Below are 26,342 nucleotides of genomic sequence, written 5' to 3'. Positions count from 1 at the left end.
TTCCATTAGTTTGCAACAAGAATATGTTAGTGATATTGGACGGTAAATTTGAAAACATAGGCGGTCGCCCTTTTTAAAGATAGGTACAACCAGAGCTATCTTGCAGTCTTCGGGGAGCTCGCCATACATTAAAGAAGTACGAAATAAAACAACAAGAAATTTAGCCAGTGACTCAGCATAGCGACGAAGAAATATGTTTGGAATGCTGTCGGGACCACATGATTTTTTTGTATTAAGGTTCAAAAGCATAGATAACACACCAGAGTAAGAAATAAAGCCAACATCACTAGGACGATACACTGCGGTATGCGCCAACATACATGCGCAAGAATCAGAGAATACACTTTGAAAGTACTAGTTAAAATGCTGAGCAATTGCCTGCGGGTCTGAAACAACAGAACCACCCTCTGCAATTTCCTTCACCGGCTTTTTTTTCAGAAATATAATTCCAAAATTTACTGGGGTCGTTTTTAATAAAATTAGGCAACAATGTTTTAAAATAATAGTCTTTGGAGCCACGAACCTCACGTGCCAAAGTATTCTTTATCTCTTCTACAACGGGCGATTGTACATGTCTTTTTTTAAGCGTTTAATTCTTCGCTTAAGGTGAATTATCTTCCGGGTTACCAAAGGCGTGTGTTAATAGACTCGTTTGCGCTTGTTTGGCACAAAACTTTGTACGCAGTGTTGGCACATTTCTTTAAATTTATTCCAAAGGGCGCATACGTCGTTCCCATCAAAATCATCAAGGGAATATTCCAAATGCTCAATTATACATTCATCGTTAGCTTGTGAATAATTCTTGAAAGAGCGTGATGAACATTTATCAGTACTGACAGACCGACCCAATGGCAGAGAGGTACAAACAAGATGATGATCTGACAAGCCCTTTTCTACTGTTACTGTACTCTCTCTAAAGTCGCGGTGAACGAATACAAGATCTAGTACAGAACTGGATGTAGCGTTGACACGAGTGGGTTCTTTAACTAATTGGATCAAGTCGTGAGTAAGCATTATATCAAACAAAATATGTATTTGTTTGTTGGATTCATAGTCTGTCTGGAACCGCTCCTAGTTGACTCCTGGGAAGTTGAAGTCACCAATCAGTATTATTTTGCTATTTTGGAACTGGACCATGTGATCCCGTAATGTGGCAACATAATCACTTCCGGCATCCGGCGGTCTATAAAGAGCATAAAGAATGAAACTGAAGCCCCAACAAGCCAATCTAAGACATGCGCACTCAAGCCCAAAAGGATTATCAACAAAGACGGCTTCTATTGATCTCTTGATCAAAATGGCAACCCCGCCCCTCACCCTAGATCCCCTATCTTTCCGGTATATATTGTAACCAGGGGGAAAAGCGTGGTCGTCACTTACATCACTGCGCAACCAGGTTTCAGTGACTACCGCAATGTGAGGGTCATGTTGAAGTAACAGAATTTCGAACTGTTCTGTTTTGTTATTGACACTTCGTGCATTTAAATTGATGATTCGCAGCTGTCATTCCTTGCAAATGTTTATGTTATTTTGTGCGCCATGTTTGTTAAAGGGTATGGAATGGTTCGTTTGGTGCTTACTCTTGCCTAGTGTGATGACCCTATTGCCAATGCATGGAGCCGTGTCATTGGGCGGCTCCTGTTCATGGCGTCGTTTTTTTGTAGTGGTACTCGTTCATTTTTATCACTGTCCCAGACATAGGCTTTGTCGTTTATGTACAATTTGGTAAATGCTAATGCAACTTTCTCCTTTTTATCGCAATTCGGTTTGGCGATTTCCCACAGTTTCTTACGTACATTTCGTACTTTTTTTGAAAAATCCTCCCCAATTGAAAAATTAGTATTTTTCAGTTTATGACCGTTCTTCAGTATACTGCTCTTATCTCTCATGTCAAGCAGTTTGATTACATTACAGGTCGTGTCTTGTTTGGATCCGGCCTTCCTAAACGATGAATCCGTTCAATTGCAACCGGATTCAGTTCCAGAGTGCCCTCAATGATTTCACTGTTCACTACGTGCTTAACAACGTCTATTCCTCACCGCTCTCATGTGGTAAAGTTCATGGTAGATAAACAGAGCGCTGCCTCAACAACCACCTCGGTAAGTGTTATAGCTATTCAAAGGGTGCAGCGTTCTCTCATTTTTCCGCTCAATGTGCCGCCTATGGTTCCACCCCGGAAGTTCGCCACACGACCTCCATTCTCAGACACACTGAGACATCCTTAGGAGAAATAGCGCAAGCCTTTGCCATCTGCGAAAATGGAGGCACGTGCGTTAGCCCAGCGCCCATTGCATTAGTTGATTGCGAGTTGACGTATTTGGAGAAAAAACATAAGCATGCTACATATATAGAATTTTATCACGTGCATAAGTTGCGCTTACATATTTTGTTTTTTTTCTGATTTGATTGATATGTGGGGTTTAACGTCCCAAAACCACTATATGATTATGAGAGACGCCGTAGTGGAGGGCTCCGAAATTTAGACCACCTGGGGTTCTTTAACGTGCACCCAAATCTGAGCACACGGCCCTACAACATTTCCGCCTCCATCTGAAATGCAGTCGCCGAGGCCGGGATTCGAACCCGCGCCCTGCGGGTCAGCAGCCGAGTACCTTAGCCACTAGACCACCGCGGCGGGGCTTGTTTTTCTTTCTGCGATTTGCTTTTCTGTGGTGCTTGAATAAAGCAACCAGTTGTGAGTCATCGCTCACGTTGATTACTCTTCCTTTGTGATTCGTTTATGCCCTGTGCCATATAATGTCAAAATTAGGCACATTTTCGGCATCCGGCGATTTGCCGGTAAAAGCGCTTTTTGCTTCACCAACCCGGCCGAAGGTTTGCTGCAGGTGAAACGAATTGGCTGCTGGTTAATAAGAAGTGAATGAGTGTAGGTTTCTTATCAAAAAATAGAGACAGTGAGAAAATATTCCTTGACAATGAACTGACAGGTTAAGTGCTTTCAGCCTGATGTTACAAAAAAAATATTGAAGGTACCGGTAGCAACAAGTGCACAACTTAGGCGCACATCTTCACGCAGTTTCAGCTTGTGTACAACAAGCGATTAGAACAACGCGTTTTGTGCTATCCAAAATGAACAAGTTAAACAAGAACTGAACATGCATTGTATCCGGTGCACTGTTGATAGCGATTGAGCCAGAGCAAGATAAAATCTCTAAACATTGATTGGCGTCCTCCTTCAACTGGCGTAAGAGCGTCAGTCGCATCAAGCTCGACTGCGATCAAAAGCGCCCGTATAAGAGCGCTTTATATTTAAACTATCGAAAGGCTGATATGACATAACTTACGTGGCACAAACACGAATGATCAATCGGTTTCCACTTGTCGCGCTTGATCTTTACCAGCCACAAGAGTTATCTTTTCAGATACTTTGGAAATATTAACATTCTAGAGCCATTTCACGAGTGGGTTTGGCACTGTGCCACGCAACGCCTGGGTGTTTTGCCCGAGAAAATGCCGCGCACGTGTCTCACTGAACCAGCCGTGACGAGACGCGGGGAACCGAGTGGCGGCCACTAATCGGAATGCGGAAATCCTCCCATCAAAAATTCAATCTACCCTGGAAGGGGATGCGTGCATCGCGGTACAATAATTATCAAAATTAGAAGTGCTAAAAGCGAACGAACCAGATGATATACCATGCCTATTTCTTGAGATATGCTGAATGGGCTTTGCAATATTTCACACTCATTTGTGAAAAATCACTGGAAACTCAATCGGGTGCCACACGACTGGTGCAGTGCGGTAATAATTCCAATGCTTAAAGGAGGAATTTGAAAGTGATAATTTACCGGTTCATTTATTTCTCTTCCATCTTTTATAAACTGTAGGAACATATGTTTGCTAAGCCCAACATTTGTTATGCATAAAATAATTCTTCACTTTACCCCTACCAGTATGAATTCCAGACGGGCCTCTAAACTATCACACAACACATATAGACAATTTATGAGATCGCTGAGGATAATATTACCTGGAAGTAGACTGGTGTAATAGCCACAACATTTACCTTGCGCATTCGATAAGTTGCCCCTATTGAGCCGAATTACGAGTTGAAGGCAGTCGTACTCAATATCACTGTTATAGACTGGATTGAAGCACACGTAACGACTTGGAACTATAGATAAGAAATAGATGTCTCTGACTTGGCGGTCTCTTTGTCGTCCCGCTGGGATCTGTCCATGGACCACTCTTATTAGAGGCGAAATTCTTTTTGCTTGGGGCAAGCCCCTCGGCGCGCCGTTACCACTAGCTTTTCAGGAGAACGCGAGTGCGAGCGATTTTGTTACGCCTTCTTTTTATTAACAGGCAGCTCAGTAAGAGCAAATCACCACGCAGATGGTCATCATGAACCACTTAGAGCTGAAGGCAATGGCATAAAACTCGCGACGCGGCTGCTATGCGGCCCCCCATAAAGCATCGCAGTGAGAGTTTGCGAGACCGAAGAACGACGCCAGCGTCAGCAGCAATCGCAAGTAAACACCAGCATTGATCTGGAGGTAGTGGCAGCGCTGACGTCTCGCGCAGGCGCAGCAAAGCAGCCTCGTAGAGCCCAAATTGGTAGCCCCCGAAGCAGAGGCGGCACAAAGCGGCTACAAGAGAACTTCAAATCCGATCGGGTGTGGGAAGCAGCAAACAAGCGCCAAAAGTTGTCGACACCGGCGGTTGGCGGCACCGACGCGCTTCAACTGCGACTTCCTCGAGCGCTCTTTTAGCCACAGCTGTAAAATATGCACCCACTGGTGCTTTGACGAAAACCATCATCACCATTGCCTCCATCGACAGGGACCAGCCCCATGTCAACGCAACCGCCGTTTCAATTTCATCGACATGCAAACGATTACACATTGTGTTTATGAAAGATTGCCTGCGACATGCGCGCTATTTTGTTCAATGAATCTCCGTAGCGGGTACTGGCAAATTGAAGTTGATGAGCGGTAGCGGGAAAAAAAGGTGTTTATAACCCGTGACGGCATTTACGAATTCAGGGTCCTCCTTTTTTGGTTCTGTTCCCCTCCAGCTGCGTTCCAGCGAATTATGGACACAGTGTTAGCTGACCTGAAGTGGCATTTGTGTTTAGTGCACTTGGAAGACGTAGATGTTTTTTCCACGACGTTTGAAGAGCACATCGAGCAGTTTCAGGCTATACTTCATGCCGTTCATAGTGCCCGTTTATCCCTGATGCTGGAAAAGTGTCACATCAAATAGGAGGAGCTGAAATTCTTGAGCCATACTCTGAGCAATGAAGGTGTGCATCCTGACTAAAAAAAAACCACTGCCATTGTTCTGTTCCCGATGTCAAAGACAATGCAAGATGTGCGCAGATTTCTATGCATTTGTGCGCAGAGACCGCTGTTTGTGCCACACTTTTCTAAAATCGCTAAACCTTTGCAACAACTAATCAAGGACGACGTCGCCTTTATCTGGAAATCAACACAATCTGACGCTTTCCGTGAGTTTTAGCGACATCTTCAAAACCCAACTATCCTTGGTCACTTTGACACACAAGCAGATAAGGAAGTACACACTGATGCTAGCAATCTTAGTCTTTGAGCCATTCTCGTGCAGTTTCAAGATGACGTCGAACGCGTTATCGCCTATGCTATCCGCACGTTGTCTTCTACCGAAAAAAAACTGTTCAAAATCGAAAAATAAAGCCTCGCCGTCGTATGCGCTATTACGAAGTTCCGGCCATACTTGTACAGAGTTGCCTTTCCGATTAATCAGTGATCACCACTCTCTCTGCTGGTTGGCGAATCTCAAGGATCCTTCAGGTGGTTTTGTAAGTTGGAGCATTCCGCTGCAGAAATTCGACTTGACAATTGGGTGCCATTCTGGTCAGAAACACGTCAACACCGACTGCCTTTACCGTGACCCCGTCGACACCCCTACAAAGTTTTCCAACGAAGACTGCGGTTTTGTTTACAATCTAGACTCTTACAATATAACCCAAGAGCAACACGAAGACCCATAACTACAACCACTAATTCAAGACCTCGAAAAACGTCGCCCACAGCCTCTCTGTCAGTTTACGCGTGACTTGTCATCTTTCTGTCTGCGCGACCACGTCCTCTGCAAGTACAACTTTCATCCCACGCAAACCACTTCCTGCTCGTAATTTCTGCTCCTCTACGCCACGACGCTTCACGTGCATGCCACGATGAGCCATTGTCCAGGCATCTAGGCTTCACGCGCAATTTGGTGAGGATTAAACATAAGTACTACTGGTCGAAACTCGCAAAAACCGTAAAGCAGTGCGTCAAAACTTGTACTTCTTGCCAACGCCACAAACTTCCCCTTATGAATCCAGTCAGTCTCCTCCAGCCTCTGCACGTGCTTTACGAAAAGGTCGGCATGGATTCGCTCGAGCCGTTTTCTGAGTCAACAGCTAACAAATGCTGCATTGTTGTCACTACCAAATATTTGACTAGATTTTGCGAAACTGAAGCCGTTCAGCAAGCTGCTTCTTCCGATGCGGCCAACGTCTTTGTCAAAAACATCGTTTTCCGCCATGGTGCCCCAGCTGTTGCCATCACATATCGTGGTACAGCCTTCAGAGCACAGTTTCTCTGCTATTTCTTGCAACTGATTGTACCACACAATAAACAGCAAGATCACACACCCGCTGACGAATCGGTTAACCAAGCGCCTCCACAAAACAATTGCAAATATGCTTGCAATGTGTAGCCTCAGATCACAAGAATTGGGACGATGTCCTCTCATAAGGAACATTTGCCTGGAGCACAGCTCTCCAGGAAATCGCCGGATTTGTACCTTTCAGGTTCGTTTATGGCCATGATGTATGCACGATGCTTGACGTAATTCTGCCAACTCCGTCTGCCACAACCTTTTCGGTTAAAAACGTCTTCCTTCAGCGCACCGATGCAGCACTAAATCTTGCGCAGAAAAGCATTTTGTTTTGTGCAACATGCATACCGATACAACAACCATCACAGATCGGTGGCCTAGAAGATTGGTACTCTAGACTGGATTTGGATGGTAATACGACGACATGGTCGATTAGAAAAATTATTGTGCTGTTATTTGGGCCCTACCGCATTCCGCATGGCAATGGGGACGTGAACTACAAAGTTGTGCCAGCGGAGGCATTGCACCACTCTCGTACATCACATTCTTTTGACGTGGTTGACGTCACCCGGATGAAACCTTACTATTCACGCCGACTGCAAGCTACAAATATTGTGGTACCGCACTCGCAGTCAAGCCTTTGTGTCTCTTTTTGCAGCTACTTTAATTTTTCCTTTAGTAATAAAGTCGTGACCAACTTTCTCACCTCAGCTTTCATTTTTGTTTCGAGCTACGGTATCGAGCCGAAGTATTTTTTTTTCGTGGGCAAAGGGTAATATCATGCGCTAGGGATAGACGAGGCTGAGAAAGAATTTGTTTAGTGTTGGGACTGAGATCAAGCAGCCGTTTGCTACGTCTTGACCCTTTTCATCGTTTCCTTTCGCGACAATAAGATGATTGGACAAATGCTTCATGGTTTCTTCGATAATCATTGCATCTTCGCCCCACTAATCATTATTAACATTGATCAGCTGGCGGAATTTGTTTTCATATATATCAATAAATTCCTGCAAGTAAGGAGCCAGGTGTGCAATTTAAACTGTGCGAAGATGACTATTCTATTCTACAGTGCGAAACAAGGAAGACCAAGTTGAAATTATAGATCTTGACAGGCATTGAGCGAATGGCGTAAGAAGTGTAAAAGAAAATGATTATTCTAAATTCTACAATCATATATCGGTACAAAGAAGTTGCGTCTATCAATTTCTAATACCATTGGAGACAAGTGTTGATAAATACTATGGAATTGAAATATCTACAATTACCCATAACGCAAAAGTTTTCGTGGTGCCTACACATACGCAATGTCTGTTGTTCTAAGGCATACGGGGGAGGGCTAAGATTTTTGCGAAAAAAGCTTGAGGATGCAACGGCTCATGCGAGACTTACTGCTTACAAAGCCTTTGTAACACCAGTTCTTGAGTACGCGTCGGTGATATAAAGCCCTCATAAAAATTTTAAAAGAAACAATTGGACGAAATTCAGAAGTATGTAATGCAATTTATTTGCTCCCGGTATAGAAGGGCAGAGTTCACCACACAAACGCTCTGTACTTCTTACCTGCAGTTGATAGAAACGCGGAAGCAGAAAAACTCCTATGGAGTTATTAGTTTAAATTCTAAATTGTCAACAAAATGATAACACAGAAGTATACTTAGTGTCACCAAATAAACAAAGCTCAAGAACTAACCACACTACGTTAATCCAAACGTACATCACTCGCACCAATCGGTTCCGTCTCTCCTTCTTTGCTGCTGTATTTGAAGTGTAGAATGCATTGAAGATGTGAGTTTTTCAACAAAAGAATTTGTCTGAATATGAACAGACCTTAGGTGAATATCAAGGTAAAGGGTTACTAGTGTACCACTTTATAGTGTTCAGGCCTGTATTAGTGAATCCTAAATGCATGATGTCCCTTTCTCTTTTTTACAGAACCGTCTCTGTGAGCTATCTCCGAAGAGGGTTGACTGTATTGCGAAATAATAAGAATAATAACTTGTGCAGCTTCTCTGAAGGCTCAATACCAGCAAAAGAATAGGGAGCGATTAGAGAAAAAAAATTATTGAGCAGGTTCCAAAACCGATGTTTCGGTGTGTGGGCTAGTATTCTTTGAGACAGAAACTGCCTTAGCTGTATCCTTGTAAACTTCGCTCACTCTCCCTCATATCCAAGTTTGGAGGAGGGGAAAGAAAAACGTGCAATAAAGGACATTGTGGAAAACAGAGGGTAGTGGGAGAATGTGATGCGCTTGCCTGCCCCTTTTTGAAGCTAAGAGAGAGTGACAGAAAGCTAGGAAAGGCATCAGCTGTCCCAAAGAAGAGAGCACTGCTAAAGCAAAATAAACACTCCAGAAAGGAAGAGGGTAAAACAATATATTGAGGTGAATCACTTAGTTCGACGTGCGCTTGAAGTCGCTCTTGGATCAAGTCTAATTCAGCTATCTATCACTTAGTGGGCTTCTTTCACCACTTTCGTGAAAATTCTCCTCTATGCCTTGTAGCGTTCGTTTCAGTGGGCACCTAGGATTTCCCTCGTAGGTTGTCTGTCATCGTGCTGCGTATGTCTCGCTTGGAGATCTTCCCCACGCTGGTCCGAGGGAAGTCATCGACGATCTCAAAGTACCTTGGCACTTTCAGGCTGTTCACCTGCACCAGCAGAAGTCCCACGATAACTATGTTTTGACACAAGATAAAGCAGAAGCAGTGAAGCCAAGACACAAGTCGCTTGATTCATAATTGGCGTTTAAATTCCCGAAACATCTATAACATTACGAGAGACGCCTTAGTGGTGGGCTCCAAAAATTTCCACCACCTGGAGTTCTTTAACGTGCACCAAAATGTGAGCAAACAGGCCTACAGCATTTTCGCCTCCGTAGAAAATGCAGGCGCAGCAGCCAGGATTCGACCCTGCGAGCTGCGCGTCAGCAGCCGAGTACTTTAGCCACTACACCATCGAGGCGGAGCAAGACGTATGTTACCATACAGCGTGTAAGAAGAAAGCATAATAACAACGCACGTTGTATTATCACACACGGAGGCTTATTTGCCTACCTAAAAAGCATTCTATTGAGAACACAACTAAGCTCACACCTACTGGGGAGTCCACAGGCTGATGACTGCTATGTACACCTAAAGAGGGCCGTAATTCGACGGTTTTCACCTTATGAAAAAAAAGTGTGTGAACTGTTTGAGCAAGAAGAGGTCGGTGACGACAGGTCATTGCAACTTTGTGCTATGTGCACTCGCGGCCTGCGAGCCTCTTGACCACTGCATCTTCAAAATAATCTGGTTTTATTATTTACCTACTTACACAGCGGCCCTCATCAAAGTTCTTACACATAACAGTGCAAAAAAATAGACAACGCGCACAGAAAAGACGAGGACTAGTGAAGCAAGGTTTGGCAGAATCTGCCACAAGATCAGCTCGCCGAACTCACACACGGAGTCACCGAGGCCTCTCCACCACCACGTCTTTCACTCTGAGAAAAAAAGTCAAAAGAGCCTTAGAGCACCCTGATCTCTTCGGGTATCCGTTTTTGGAAGGTAAAAGCAAAAAAAAAAGTGTTAGCCTTTTGCAGTCATAGTGCTCTCGCAAATTGCATTTCAATTGGCTTCTGTGATCAAGGTGCCATCGCATAAGCTACCCAAGCATCGCTTAGTGGCACTGTGATTCTGGGAAGGCAGCGCCATCTCTGGCATAAAATTAAAACTGCGCAAAGAAGTCGCGTATAAATCCTTCTCTCAGCTCCACTGCCCCTTGCTTCCGCACACGTTAAGAGGTCTCACACTGTATTTTCAGCACCGTGCAATTTGCCACCAGAAAAAAATTATCTCCCAGTTGGGCAGTCACTTCGAAAATCAATTTTAATCAAAGCACAATAGTTTGTTAATAACATTTACGATGTGAAGCAGACTACAGACGACTATGACGCCCAACTAAACACGGAATACGTTTCTGAAGTCTGTGACATTGCCCTGTGAGACAGTATACGCCGCGGTTCGCTTCATTCTGTCATACAATAAATACGCCCAATGGTCTACATGAACCACGAACTGAAGCTACGCACTCGATCGACGTTCTGCACTGTTGGCTATGAAAAAAAGTTTGTCGCTTCAATGTGCTTGTTAGCAGTAGCAGACGCGTATTGTCGTGAAGGAACCTGTCTTGGGAACTAAAAGCCATATAAGGTTAGCCTCATGCCTTCCGTACCGCTCAGGCATCACGGGATGACTAGCTTAAGGTTGCTCCGAAGCTGGACTGTTCGCCTCCTGTTCCTTTTTGCCTCACCGCGGTGGTCTAGTGGCTAATGTACTCGGCTACTGACTCGCAGGTCGCGGGTTCAAATCCCGGCTGCGGTGGCTGCAATTGCGATGGAGGCGGAAATGTTGTACACCCGTGTGCTCATATTTGGGTGCACGTTAAAGAAGCGCAAGTCGTCGAAATTTCCGGAGCCCTCCGCTACAGCGTCTCTCATAATCATATGGTGGTTTCAGGACGTTAAACCCTACATATCAATCAATCAATCTATTTCTTTTTAAATGCAAAGCATTTCTTAGCGAACTTCGGCGACTTTGAGTGTATCTATCTATCTATCTATCTATCTATCTATCTATCTATCTATCTATCTATCTATCTATCTATCTATCTATCTATCTATTTATCTATCTATCTATTTGTCTGTCTGCCTGTCTGTCTGTCTATCTGTCTAGCCGCCTACGAATTTTAGCTCTCCAGGCCATTTGAATAACGGTATCAATACCAAGCTTGGTATGGCATAACAAGACTGTATTGCGTGCATATTTGACTAGTCATAACATGAAAATCAAGACATGTAGGGCATGAATATGATGATTTACGTTTCATAGTCTTGCTGCTTTTGCGGCGCTTTCGTTAACAGGACAAGTTGCAGAACTGGTTTGGTATGACATGATTGCGGGACCAACACAAGCGACAGACCCTAACATAAAAATCCTGACTTGCATGTCATGTAACAACATGACTACAAGCCACGCTCATGATGTGCTCTCGGACATTTCGCTAGTATCACTTATACCGAAGTTGGTAATACGGTACGTGAATGGATGACGAATGTATGTGACTGGTGCAAACATGATATTCATGAGACGCTTGTCATGTAACAACATGACTACATGCCACGCTCATGATGCACTCGCGGCCATTTCGCTAGCTTCACATATACCGAAGTCGGTAATAGATGACGTGAACGGACGATATAGGGAAATGACACATCCAAACATAATAATCACGCATGCATGTCATTGCAACATTATTACATGCCACATACATCATACGCTCGCGGCTGTTTCGCTAGCCTCATGAATGCCAAACTTGGTATTACGTGGCGTCTATGGATGTCGTATGACCGGTGCAAACATGGTAATCATGAGATGCGAGTCATGTGAGTAAATGACTACATGCCACAGTCAAGGCGCGAAAACACTTCTATGCGACCCGGCATGTGTGCGTGCCGGCGTTCATTTCGTCACGTCACGCCGGCGTTGCCAAGCCAGGCGCCGGTCATGCCATATACTCGCAGGCGCATGCCGCATTGCTTTTCTTTGACGTATGCGCATTCCAGCGCGTCAATTGTTTCTCCGTCTCGAAAATAGGCACTGTTTCTCAACTCTCAAACTTTTTAACCAACAACCCCCCCTCGAAAATAGGCAAACTCAGTGCAGTCTGTATGAAGTGTCGGCGTGGAATGCAGCCTAACAGCAACTGGCGCAGTTCGCGCCGGTTGCTGTCGGGCAGCGCCGATGGCGCTGGTCGCGCCGGTCGCGCCTGCGTCAGACTATAGAGTGCTCGTGTTTTGCTAACGTAGCGTTCCTGGGCCCAGCGTGTGGGTGCGCCAACTGTACGTTGGAGTATAATGGGCCCTTCATGATGCACTCGAGGCCGTTTCGTGGCTCCACATATACCAAACTTTGTGTTACGTGATGTAAGTGAATGACGAAAGTATATGACTGGTGCAAACATTATAATCATGAGACTCGTGTTATGTGCGCACATGACAACATACCACACTCATAGCGTGCTAGCGGCCGTTTCGCAAGCCCCACATACACTTGATGTGGCATCAGGTGACGTGAATAGATGACAAAGGTAAAGGACAAATCCAAAAGTGATAACCATGACACGGAAGTCATGTACGGCATAATTTACATCCACCTCGTAACGGTGTAGTGATTTGAGAGTGACATATCAAAATTCCTCATTCATGCTTCGCATATTATCGATATTCACTCTATGTGGGATCTGCCAGTTTTTTTTTGCTCTTCGGCATAGAAATAATTTTATAGATACGTCCTGTACAGGGTATTGGCATCTGCCGGCAAATGCCAGGGCTAAGTGAACCACGTTCTCAGATAATATATGCTCTAGCATGCATACTTCTGCATGCCTTGCAAACACCATTCAAATATTTTATATCGCATCACACATTTACCGGTGATGTGATTAATAAGAATGCGTGTAGCTGTCTTAGTGTGACCGCTTGATATTTCATTTAGGTTGTGCGACAGCAGGTCTATGTAGCCGACAGTTTTTTCTCTCGTTCACATGTTTCTTGGCTGCTTTCACGGTTACTGGCTTTTCGCAATTCATTCAATATTCCTTCAGCGACTGAGATCAAAAGCTGTCTGAAATAACCAGCATCCTGAATACGCAAAGACTGCTGGCTGATCACTTCGTGGGTACAGTAAATGCACAATTTTTCCAGTGCGTTGCTGAAACACGTTTTACAGCGAAAGCTGATAATTGATCACCACTCGGGTCACACGCAGATGCATTTTGTCCGCCGCCGCTACCACTGGTGTCCGCGACCACACTATCATTGGACTAATGACACAGTGGGGCTTGAACACGGGTCTGCTGGGTGCCAGCCCAATATTCTACAACTGAGCTACGCCGGTGCTTGTAACTTGTCAATCTTCCCTTAGGCAGACATGACCTATCACGAATGGCACAGTGGGGCTCGAACCCGGGTCCACTGAGTGCCAGCCCAGTATTCTACCACTGAGCTGCTCCGGTGCTCGAGACTTGTCAACTTTCCTTAGGCAAGCTTGATGCAGGGAAAGCAATCGCGTTAATACGACTTAAAAAGCGTTTTCCAACACCGAAAGAACAACCAGTTGTCACACAATGCTATTAGCGTAACGAGTGAGTCGTCCAATGCTCCAACCGATTACAAAAGCTTGTTCTTGTTTTCCTATCAACTGTGGTGCATTTCCACTTCAGTCATAATTCTTCATAGTCGTCAGTCACAAATGGCATGAAATTTTTAGCAAGTGTTTAGCGGATACTAGGCTTCTCAGAAGAATGACAATAAATAACCTAAAGAAAACCGGTCTACTACAGAAACGTTTATTATAGTGCCCTAGTCGGTTCCAAAAGTGTGCTTGCAGTTGTTAATCAATAGGTATTTTGAAAAGGCTCCGAAAAGCCGCTCTTCAAGGTTTCGCTGTGACTGTACTGCGCATACTGCGCCGGACTTCACAACTCTTCTTCTAAACAACTTTGAATGGGCTGAGTGACACAATAACAATGATTTATATGTCCTGGCACTGTCGCACCAGCATGACAAGTCATCACTGAAAGTAAAATGAACATCTAAAAACCCAGCACTTCTTTGTACGGCAACCTCGAATGTACCTTCCAGTGGACAAGGCCACTCGCGTATGACTAAAAACATTGAAAGACTACGTGTAAAAGTCGTCGGATGAATCCATCTGATATGTACGCCTGTACTTATATTTAGGATTTTTGTTTATTCACATGATCACAAGACTGGGACTTGGCAGACAATTGCATAAATCTTCCCTAGTTTCTGGGATTGAACCATGTTGGAGGTTAGCGCTATCGATATCATTATGGTCTTCAGTTTTTATTTTGACGTGCGCTACAAGAACACTTGCTGAAATGGAGTTACCAACAAGCCTGCATAACATCTCTCGTGAACTCTAGTTTGTATGGGGAGCACCTCAGACTAGAAAGCGTCAAGTATTCTTCTACTTTCTGCACCGCTTCTGTAAGTGCTTTTTGTACCTATCCTTTTCTACTGCCAATACACCATATAGTAAGGTCATCAGCATGAACGATGTGGTGAATGTTGCTGATAGTCCTCAGTTTTTTGGACAGGCTTATCATGCACAGATTGAAGAGGACAGGATGTGCCGGCGATCCTTGAGGGGTTCAAAAATCACTCGGTTGAGCCACATCTTAGTTGGTTTTACCTAACGTCAATCTTGATGTATGTGCTGTTGGGAATTATTTCATGTAACCCCATATTTTTATTCAAGTCCCATTGCCTATATCGTTAGAAGGATGTATTTGTGCCAGATGTTGTCGTAGGTATTTTGCGTGTCTAGTCCGAAGATGTCCTTCATGTACTTAGAATACCCATCTAGAATGTGGTGTTTATTCTGCTACATGGCGTCCTGGCGCTCTGAAATCTAAGACTTCGTAGGTGGTTTGTAGGTGTCTTGGCGTTTACTAATGGACAAGCCGAAGTACTCCTCACAAACCTCAGCAACAAGTGCCGTCAAATCTAGAAGGGCACCGCAATTGCCTCTTACGGTGATGTGGACCAAGCTGGGCATTCTTTCGCCTTGCAACCAGACGACGCGACTCTTCCGCCCTCGACTACTTTGTCGGTTGACATTATCTCCACGCGGCCGTCCTCTGATATGAAGCACCTGCTTGAACTGATACACCAAATCGACGACTGCTTTTCGTGTACCTTGAAGGTGCAGCACACGCCATTGACCAAGCATTCAATCATTACTGAAGACAACACGCGACCGATTCGGCATATTTCCTATTGTGTGGCTCCCAAAGAACGTGAGGAGATTCTTAAGCAAGTTCAGGCGATACTCGACGATGACGCAATAAAACCTGCGAAAAGTCCTCGGATGTCCCCTGTGGTCCGGGTCAAGAAAAAAGACGGTAGCTCACACTTCTGCATAGAGTATCCCAAGTTTGGTTTGGTTTCGTTTGGTTTGCTTTATTCAAGGCAAAACAAGATTGCTTGGAGGACACGACTAAAGGCTAAGTAAATCCCTGACTTGGTCGTGCCACCCTGGCAGCAAAGCAGAAACATACCGCAACTATAGTACGCAGAAAATTACAACATCACGTGTTATCTTACACGGGTACCATATTCGAACAGGAACTGCCAGAAGTGTGAGTAAAAGAATAGAAATATAAACAGTCCTTAGTCGAGTGGTGGCAAACACAAACAAATGCATGTTTTGTTGAACCTATTAACAAAAAAGACGTATACCCTGTGCCTCACATAGACAATTTGCTCGATCGGCGTCGCCAAGTGCGCTATTTTTCATCAATTGATCTGCGAAGTAGCTACTGGCAGACAGATGTCGATGAAACAGATAGTGAAAAAATGACATTTGTGACGTCCGATGGCCTTTACAAATTTAAAGTGCTCCCTTTTGGGTTGTCCTCGGCACCAGCCACTTTTTAGCGTCTCATATGCACTCTGGTATCAGGCCTAAAGTGGCAAACTGGCTTGGTCTATCTGGACGATGTTTTTGTACTCTGAGCAACACTTGAGGAGCATCTAAGCTATATATTTACTGTCCTTCAAGCCGTACGTTCGTGCGGCCTTACTTTGAAACTGGAAAACGTCTGTTTGGTTTAAATACACTAAGCTTTCTAGGCCACGTCATTAGTCACAAGGCATTCGACCTGACCTAGCCAAAAGAGATGCCCTAGCGAATTTTTCTGCACCACGTGACAAAAGTACGTGACACGCTTCTGAGGGCTGTGCGCGTATTACTAAAGATTCATCGAGGACTTTTCGTCGATTGCGGCGTCATTGACACTACTCACATGTGAGGACGTCCCACTCCTTTAGGGTGAACAGGAGCAAATGGCATTCAATTAACTACAGCACCGCGTGCAAACACCTCCAGTCTTTGTGCACTTCGACCAGGAAGCCCCTACAGCACTTCACACTGATGCCAGCAATGTATGTCTGGGCGTCATTATGGTTCCGTAGCAAGACGGGTGTGAAAAATTAATAGCCTACGCCAGCGGAACTCTCTCTCGCACGGAGAACTACGCGACTACCGAGAAGTACTTCGCCGTAGTGTGGGCCGTGATCAAATTTCGACCATATTTTATGGCTGCTCCTTCAAGGTCGTTGCGATTATCACTCTCTGTGCTGGCTAACTCACCTTAAAGACTCATCCGGGCGTTCAGCATCCTGGAGTGTTAGGCCTAAAGACATGACCATCATCTATAAATCTGGAAACAAACACATCGACGGCGGCTGTCTCTCATGGCCACCAGCCAAGCTTGTCGTTCCCGAAGACGAGAGCATCGACGCGGCATTCTTGGGAGTCGCCAACATGACCACTATTCCACGAGAGTAGCGCAATAACCCTGAGCCTTTACCGCTGATTGATTATTCAGAAGGGTGAAGTAAAGACGTGCCACAGTATTTTGCTAGAGGACTGCCCCCTTCTTGTTTGTGGCACGCTGTTCTGTACTTCTATCCAACTGGCAGCACGCACTTGCTCGCTGTGCCTGTATCCCTCAGGAAAGAAATTATGAAAACATGCCCCGATGAAGCCACTTCCGGTCATAGATACTCGAGCAGTGTGCCGGCTATACTAAAGCATTATGAAGACTGTGATGCAAGTACTACTGGCCAAAGCTACTCGCTGTTGTAAAACATCAGGTGCAAACTTGCACCGACTAACAAAGACGGGAAAAACCTCCCATTAAGCCAGCCGGTCTCTTACACCCAGTCAAAGCCCCAGTGAAGCCGTTCGCCCAGATTGGGATGGATTTCGTGGGGCCATTTTTAACTAGCACCACGTAGAACAAATTCATTATTGCTGCCCCTCATTGCACCTCTCGTTATAAGAAGACTAAAGCTATTCAGCGCGGCACAGTAGCTAAAGCCGCTCAGTTTTTATTGAAAATATCGTTCTTTGGCATGGCACTCCGGCAGCAGTGATTAAAGACAGAGGACTTCCGTTCACCGCAGAACATTTAGAGTCGGTTCTCCGACTCAGCACTACAGCTCACCGGGAACAACTGCATAACCTTCGCAGACAAACTGACTGACAGAGCGCCTTCATGAAGCCCTAACAGACATGCTCTCATGTACTTTGACATGAAACATAAAAACTGAGATCAGTTATTGGCGTACGTGACCTTTGCTTACAATACCACGGGGCACAAAACCACTAAAATAACACCGTTCTTTCTTATCCATGGTCACGAAGTCATGACAACGTTGATCCCCATGTAGCCGCATGAGTGTGACGATATTCATACAGACGCTGACGAGTTCACTATGCGCGCCGAAGAAGCCAGACAGCTTGCACGCGTGCGCAGTTTTTTTATCAGCAGCATCAAGATGCACAATGGTGCGACACCCCGCACAAATTCACCCGCTACACAACAGGTGACAAAGTACGGGTCTGGATTGCGATACGTCAACGTGGACTGTCTGACATTCTGCTAAAATGGTACTTTGGCTCATACAGAATCACTCTGCACATGAACGACGTGCAATACAAGGTCATTTCTAACAGTTATCGCAGTACAAAACACCGGAAGCATTTACCCAAAGCCGTGCACGTCGTGTGCATGAAACCGCGTTTATCTAGTTAGCTCATGGTTGCCATGTTGATGCGACCACTCCACACGCCTGGTAGAGCACCTAAGTTGCACTTAGGGACAATTCCCCTTCCAGAGGGAGGCCAATGTCACGTGCTTGAGGCAAGAACAACGATAGTATTTGTGCATGTGTTGTAAGTGACTACGAAACTAACAGACAACTGGCTTGCGTGTTCCATTGAAAAAAGGAAAACCGCCTGCTGGTGGTACCTCAACCTCTGCGCAAGTACTAAAGTGCTTATTTGGGCCGGTTGGTACATGGTCAACGAAGTGAAAAAACAGCGCGTAACACAGGACACAGGACAGAGAAGAGACGGACGAGGCGCTGACTTACAACCAAAATTTATTTCGTACAGGGGTGTATATATAGCACACGAAACTTGAAAAAAGAGGGAGAGAAGTCGAGTGACATGAAAGAGTAATTTTTGTTATGATTGTATGCGTATAACAAATAAACTGTGATTGCGCAATCATTCGCTTGTCAAATACGCCAATTCCCTGGTGAGGAGCGTTATCGAAGGTGCACTGACACACATATCGCCTTTCTTGATTATGCAGAATGCCTCATAAATCTCACGTGTCCTTTTATCTCTGTAGCGTCGAAGTATCTTGCATTTGTCAAACAATGCACGGCATCCACAAATGGAGCTGTGCGCAGCTAAGTGGCTGCCAACAGAACCCCGCATTAGATTGCGGTGTTCCCTGAGGCGGTCATTTATACAGCGGCCAGAATGCCCGATGTAACAGCGGCCGCAAGAGAGGGGAATTTCATAAATGGCACAAAAACAACATTCAACAAACTTGATTGCGTGTTTTTTATCACACACGCGAGGCCCTCTGTCCTCTCTGTTCACCTGATGGCACATACTAGAGAACTTATTTCTGGCTGAAAAAACAACTCTGATTCCAGCTTTTTGTGCTACCTTTTTTAAACAATGTGACACCTTATGCAAGTAAGGAATGACTGCTGTTCTTGAAAAAGAACTTTTTTCTTGACCACTAGTCGGTTCGGTTAGCTGTTTGATGTCTTTTAAGATACTTTCAGCTATGGAACACAGTATGTTATCCGGGTACCCTGCCTTGCGCAATCTGCGCACCTGCGACTCAAAACTAGTACACAATGTGTGATGGCAAGACCGCATCAGGGCCGCCTTTAGACAGGATTTTGCAATCGCTCGCTTTACAAGTTTTGAATGCGCAGAACTGTAGGGTAGCAAACTTTTTTTGGAGCGGGGGGCATACTGCCAGCACACGTGGTCGGACAAAAAAACTTCAATGTCAAGGAACCGGAGTTTGTTAGCAATGGGGAATTCAGTGGTTAGTTGCAGTGAGCCCAAGCAAGTGCGAAACACATCAACAATTTGATCAGCACGTTGCTGAGCTTCAGAGTGGTTGGACCGGTACAAAATCAAGAAGTCATCAACAAATCTAAACACTTTCACGGCGCTCGTCAGTTGTAGGCAATTAATGAGAGATCTGTCATATTTGGCTAAAAGAATGTCACTTAGGATCGGGGCGAGACAGGAACCTATGCAAACACCTTCTTTTTGAATATAAAGTTTGTCATCATGCTTTATAAATGTAGAACGTAAATAAAAGGTCAACATTTCTAAAAAGTTTCTGACGCTAATTCCGCACGAGTCCTGAAATTTGACGTTCCCATAGCGGTCTATGCAGTCGCTCACCTCTGCGCACACCTGGTCCATCGGCAGGGAATAGTATAAGTCTTTTACGTCGACAGAAAAGAAGCTCACTTCTGACAACCGTCTACAAAGAAAAGGCGGACGCTGCTGTCACCGAAAACTTCCAAGTCGCGAATGTAAAACCTTCCAAGGTCAAGGCAACAGCTAGCAAACTTTGTGAAGAGGCTGGCCTTCAAAAACTGGCGTCATCAGTGAGAGCAGCGAGGGGTGTGAACCTTTCAGTGTTCTTTTCAGCAAAGACGCACAAGCCGGAAGTTCCCTTCCGCGTCATTGTCTCGGAACAGGGCACATGGCAGCGCCTGGTGGGAAGGTACCTGCAGCGTTCCCTATCTGTCCTTCCTGTGGAAGACCCTTGCCTCATCAGAAAGCCTCAAATAGTATCCGAATTTCTTCAACAAGAGTGCCCTTCAGAAGTGAGCTTCTTTTCTGTCGACGTAAAAGACTTATACTATTCCCTGCCGATGGACCAGGTGTGCGCAGAGGTGAGCGACTGCATAGACCGCTATGGGAACGTCAAATTTCAGGACTCGTGCGGAATTAGCGTCAGAAACTTTTTAGAAATGTTGACCTTTTATTTACGTTCTACATTTATAAAGCATGATGACAAACTTTATATTCAAAAAGAAGGTGTTTGCATAGGTTCCTGTCTCGCCCCGATCCTAAGTGACATTCTTTTAGCCAAATATGACAGATCTCTCATTAATTGCCTACAACTGACGAGCGCCGTGAAAGTGTTTAGATTTGTTGATGACTTCTTGATTTTGTACCGGTCCAACCACTCTGAAGCTCAGCAACGTGCTGATCAAATTGTTGATGTGTTTCGCACTTGCTTGGGCTCACTGCAACTAACCACTGAATTCCCCATTGCTAACAAACTCCGGTTCCTTGACATTGAAGTTTTTTTGTCCGACCACGTGTGCTGGCAGTATGCCCCCCGCTCCAAAAAAAGTTTGCTACCCTACAGTTCTGCGCATTCAAAACTTGTAAAGCGAGCGATTGCAAAATCCTGTCTAAAGGCGGCCCTGATGCGGTCTTGCCATCACACATTGTGTACTAGTTTTGAGTCACAGGTGTGCAGATTGCGCAAGGCAGGGTACCCGGATAACATACTGTGTTCCATAGCTGAAAGTATCTTAAAAGACATCAAACAGCTAACCGAACCGACTAGTGGTCAAGAAAAAAGTTCTTTTTCAAGAACAGCAGTCATTCCTTACTTGCATAAGGTGTCACATTGTTTAAAAAAGGTAGCACAAAAAGCTGGAATCAGAGTTGTTTTTTCAGCCAGAAATAAGTTCTCTAGTATGTGCCATCAGGTGAACAGAGAGGACAGAGGGCCTCGCGTGTGTGATAAAAAACACGCAATCAAGTTTGTTGAATGTTGTTTTTGTGCCATTTATGAAATTCCCCTCTCTTGCGGCCGCTGTTACATCGGGCATTCTGGCCGCTGTATAAATGACCGCCTCAGGGAACACCGCAATCTAATGCGGGGTTCTGTTGGCAGCCACTTAGCTGCGCACAGCTCCATTTGTGGATGCCGTGCATTGTTTGACAAATGCAAGATACTTCGACGCTACAGAGATAAAAGGACACGTGAGATTTATGAGGCATTCTGCATAATCAAGAAAGGCGATATGTGTGTCAGTGCACCTTCGATAACGCTCCTCACCAGGGAATTGGCGTATTTGACAAGCGAATGATTGCGCAATCACAGTTTATTTGTTATACGCATACAATCATAACAAAAATTACTCTTTCATGTCACTCGACTTCTCTCCCTCTTTTTTCAAGTTTCGTGTGCTATATATACACCCCTGTACGAAATAAATTTTGGTTGTAAGTCAGCGCCTCGTCCGTCTCTTCTCTGTCCTGTGTCCTGTGTTACGCGCTGTTTTTTCACTTCGTTGACTCTGCGCAAGACCACTGTTTGGACGTCGTCACAATATTTTGTTGCCTCCCAAGTAATGCTCAAGCGTGTTGATGATTGCGTGCTCGGCAACCTTTCCTACACACGATGTTACCGAGATTAACCGCAAGTTTTCTAGGCTTGCAGATTTACCAAGTTTCAGTTTTAGTATTACATAGTTTCAGTATTAGTAAACCATGAGAGAGTTTTCACTCATGGGGAACTTCACCCGAATCGCATGCTTCGTTAACAAAGTCTGTTAGTGATTCAATGCAGGCCTAGTCGCTGTTCCTGAGACTTGTTGGTGACGCCAAATGGGCCAGGGGCAGACTTTTTGTTAATGCTATAGTGTTGAAGAGCTCGCCTCGCAGAGAATTTGACATCGATGTTGTTGATTCTGTGCGAAAATCGTAATATTGCGTGACCGAAAAATCACGAAAAATGCAAATAAAAGTCATTTGTGTGAGTGGGGATCAAAACCACATCGTTTGGGTCTGAGTGGGTATTGAACCCGGGTCGCTAGTGTGGAAAGCGGCTCTTCAACCACACAGCCAAGCCTGTGCTGGTGAATACTGCCACATTCCATATTCAAATTTTGCTATCGCCTCAATTTACTTTCAGTAATTTTCAGCGCAAACCGCCCCTACAGTGTTCGAGAAGTCTCTAGATTGCAGTAGTACACTTTGTTAAGATTACTTCGTGAACATTACAGATTATTCTGGAAGTTACGTCACCGCCAGCGATAACGCTAGAGCATTCGCCGTCAATTCTATGAATGCTGACGTACTTCGCGACTAGTCAGTTAATCGATGGCCGACACTCTGTTCGCCCCTATCAGTGCCATTGGGCATCGCTGTAATATGACCTTCATTTTATGAACCACAAGTTTAGCCCAACGAACAGTTTCATCTCGTAATTACTGTCTGCTTCCTTTGTAGATGTCTCAACCCCGTGACATCTGTTAAAGGTGCTGCTTCGTTCATGTACCGGACGCTCCCCTCAAGCTGTGAACCCAATCACTGTCGCTGCAAAGATACCCACGCCAGCCAGGAGCAGCAAAAAAGCCGCAAACAGCAAGCTCTCCTACCGGAGTATGGGCCTCTGTATACAAGGCTCGGAAAACCAAGGTCATCATCTTGACTGTGGGGACAACGACAACCACTGCGTCAGAGCCCGTGATCGTCAACCATCAATCATTGCAGCCTCGAGCTTTTCGTGGATCATCGGTTGGTGACCCAGAGACCTGGCTGGAGACCCGCGACCGCGTGGCCACCTTCAACCAATGAGACGGGGAAGGGAAGCTACGTCACGTGTACCTCTACCTTGAAGACGCCGCAAGCACATGGCTCGAAAATGAAGAGTCTGCGCTTCAAACGTGGGATCTCTTCTGCGTTGCATCACTGGAAACTTTCATGAGTGCCGCTAGCAAAGAGAGGCCTGCTGCTTTGCTGGAGATTGAGGTGTAGCTATCGAACGAAATGTCACAATTTTAACAAAAAACGACCCATCTGCTCAGTTACACTGACATGGACATGCCTGAGAACAACAAAGTTTGTTTCCTATTGAGAGGGGTCATACAAGAGCTCTTCGCGGAAATTATGAAAAACCCTTTGAGAACCGCTAGGTAATTCTCCTCAGGAGCGACTACATTGGAGAAGACGCTGGAGATGCGTACTCGTCAGCCCAATTGCCGCTTGACTCCAGGTTTTGAAGAGACACAACCACTATGCTCCAATGCTCTGCGTCCGACCATAAGGACTGTAGTGTGCGAAGAACTCCACCGAATATTCCCGTCGTGCCAGCCAGCCTCAAGTTTCGTAAGTCGCCGACATCGTCACAGAGGAAATTCAGATTCATTGGTATCCCTGAGACATTGCAACCGCTTACCATCCACAAACCACTGACTTGCATGAGCGTCTAAATAAGACAATCACCGAAACGCTGGCCATGTACGTCGACGCCAAGCACAAGACGTGGGATGCCATCTTTCCGTTGTTACGCCTGGGAGTCCAGAACGAATGCCATTGCTCCTGCAAAGGCAACCAGTGTGAGGTCCAACGACCCGCCATCACCCCAACGATGACATTTAGCCCGGCGGCGTCGGTGTGTGTTACGCATCGCATGGCGAGCTTCCTCAACTCACGGGCCCCATAGCAGCCCGATGATGCAAACGACGCCATCTAGTCTCGTGAGTCTTACACAATGAGAGACAATATCACTCGTCCATGGGTGCAACCCAGTGGTGGTTCCTCACTGGAGGATTCTGACGCCACGGTCTGAGGCGGTTCTGATTGGATGTTGCTGACGTAAGGTTTAACCCGGGGCCTATGAAAAACCAAGAGGCCCGATGCCAAGCAGCCGACCTATGTGTAAGAGAAAAGATTTCGCTAGAGCATCCGGAGACACCTCTTTTATTCGAGTTCCTAAGCTATCGGCCCCAACGCCGAATGTGTAACGCCTCTATTCAATGCTTTACACAAACCTTGCCATAACTCGCTGTCTTCTTGTTCACTCGTCTATCAGCTCTGCGCAGAAGCAGCCGCGAGCTGAAAACGTGCTACAAAACAACCATGGCGGCCCGTGACCTCGGCGCTCCACGCGAGCGTCGGTGTCAGTGCGAATTCTAACACCGTACGTGATCTTCGCATACAACATGGCATCGCATTCAGGACGTCCTGTGGTGGTATTCGACGGGGGCGTGAGACAGGAAGCCGGCTTCTGGGTGTTTTCTTTAGCACTTGTAAACGACGGTAACGCCTTATTCCTCAAGTCTAAGGTTCCACCGTGCGAGGCGACCAGTGGAGCCTTTCAAGTTAGCGAGCCAAAAAGAGGTGTAGTGATCACTCACAACTTTGAAGGGTCTGCCGTAAAGGTAAGGACGGAACTTGGATGTAGCCAAAGTGATGGCAAGGCACTCTACTTTGTTGTATATTAGTGGACTTCCTTAATTTGATAGCAATCCGCTAGCGTATCTGATAATTCTTCCTAGTTGATTAGCCCTCTGTAAAATGGCACTGAGCTCTACACTACTTGCGTCGGTTGTATTTCTCTCTCGTCGAATTTCTTAGAAATACGCAAATATCGGAGGCAGCTGCAGGTGTCGTTTGTTCCTGAAATGCTTCCATCTGCAGTGCTTTCCTTATGAACTCCACGTCGTTTATGATAAAGTTATTGAGCGGATCGACCAAGCGGGTGAAACTTTTGACAAAGAGCGAGTAATAGACACACAGGCCAAGAAATCGACGCACGGCCTTCTTGTCGGTGGGCAGCTGGATGGCGGCAATGGAAGCTAACTTCTGTGGTTCAGGGCGAAGTTCAGGCTTACTGATGACGTGGCTCAAGAAAAGAAATTCCTCGTATGTGAAGCATTCTAATTCCGGCTTCTGGGTGAGTCCTGCCGTCTTGATTGCTTGCAGTTTAGCTTCAAGGAACCGAAGGTGTTGATAGAAGTTCGAGGAAAACACCACGACGTCGTCCAGGTAGGTGAGGCGATCCTGCCACTTGTGGGGGTACTGACACTTTCTCGTAAAGTTGTTTGCGCCGCGTGGCGCAAGTCTCTCGCGCAGAAACATAATTCAGAACATGGGTATTGAACGATGGGTGGCGCTGTGTACGCGAGCGGTGATAACCGCTTTCATCATCATCATGGTTATTAGAACGGTAGCGCCGGCAGTGACCCCTGGCGGCAGGCAAGCCTTAGTGGCAGCGCGAAAGAAGTAAGCTGGGCTCTTCGGCTGGTGGCGTTCTGCGCGAACGGTTGTTTCTCACATTAGAAGCCGTGCATTGCGGGCCGTCTGCCGGAGGCCCTTGTGGTGAGTCAGGCGTTGGCGACACCGCCTTGTTGGTCATGTTGTCGTTGAGTGTTGTTCTACATTGTGTAAGGATGTTTTAGCGTGATTATACCGATTGATGTTATGCTAATTCGGCTGACGATATCGACGTTCCAAAAAGTAGTTAAATAAATGTGTTGTGAGGTTTTGACCGATCACGTCTGCTATGTCAGTTCACTTCAAGAGCGTACTGGTTCTCTTTCTCTCACAACGAGGCCCCACACTGGCAGCCCAGCGTCGAGCTCTTGGAGCATCGGACGACAGTTTTCGTGGTTCAGTGCATGCCTTTGTTAGAGCCGGGGTAGAGTAGGCCTAGGGGGAATCCTTGCTAGCGTCGGTAGTGTGCTTTGTTGATAGCAAGGAGATTAGATTTGTGACGAGTTTATATTTGTCGGCACGTTGAGTTTCCTTTTTTTGGCTCGCCAGTATTTTTTATGTTGTTGTGATTGGTTTGCAAGAACGTTGTTGAGTTGGGACGAGAGCCATGCGGTCTGCATCCTGGGGTGAGCAAAGCTTAGAGCACGTGGATTTTAGGCCAGGCCCAAAGCGAGTGAGTATGGCAGCCTCGTGGGTGGTTTATTTTCTGTAAACAGCTGCTATTTTTTTCGGGCTCAGGGAGCCGGGCATCGT

General features: G+C 45.7%; 1 protein-coding gene across 1 annotated transcript in view; it reads right to left on the bottom strand.

Annotated features, from left to right (window-relative positions):
- Positions 1-8,961: 8,961 nt before the first annotated feature.
- LOC119174058 (putative acyl-CoA synthetase YngI) overlaps positions 8,962-26,342 on the bottom strand; it is a 584,783-nt gene continuing 567,402 nt past the window's right edge. Inside the window, exon 16 of the mRNA XM_037424838.2 lies at positions 8,962-9,251. Coding sequence (XP_037280735.2) covers positions 9,126-9,251 — 126 coding nt within the window. The 3' untranslated portion in view covers positions 8,962-9,125. The remainder of the gene's footprint in view (positions 9,252-26,342) is intronic.

The sequence above is a fragment of the Rhipicephalus microplus genome, chromosome 5, assembly GCF_043290135.1.
Source record: "Rhipicephalus microplus isolate Deutch F79 chromosome 5, USDA_Rmic, whole genome shotgun sequence".
Taxonomy (NCBI): Eukaryota; Metazoa; Arthropoda; class Arachnida; order Ixodida; family Ixodidae; genus Rhipicephalus; species Rhipicephalus microplus.
The sequence above is the reverse complement of the archived record's forward strand: the minus strand, read 5'-3'. Positions and strand labels throughout refer to the sequence as shown.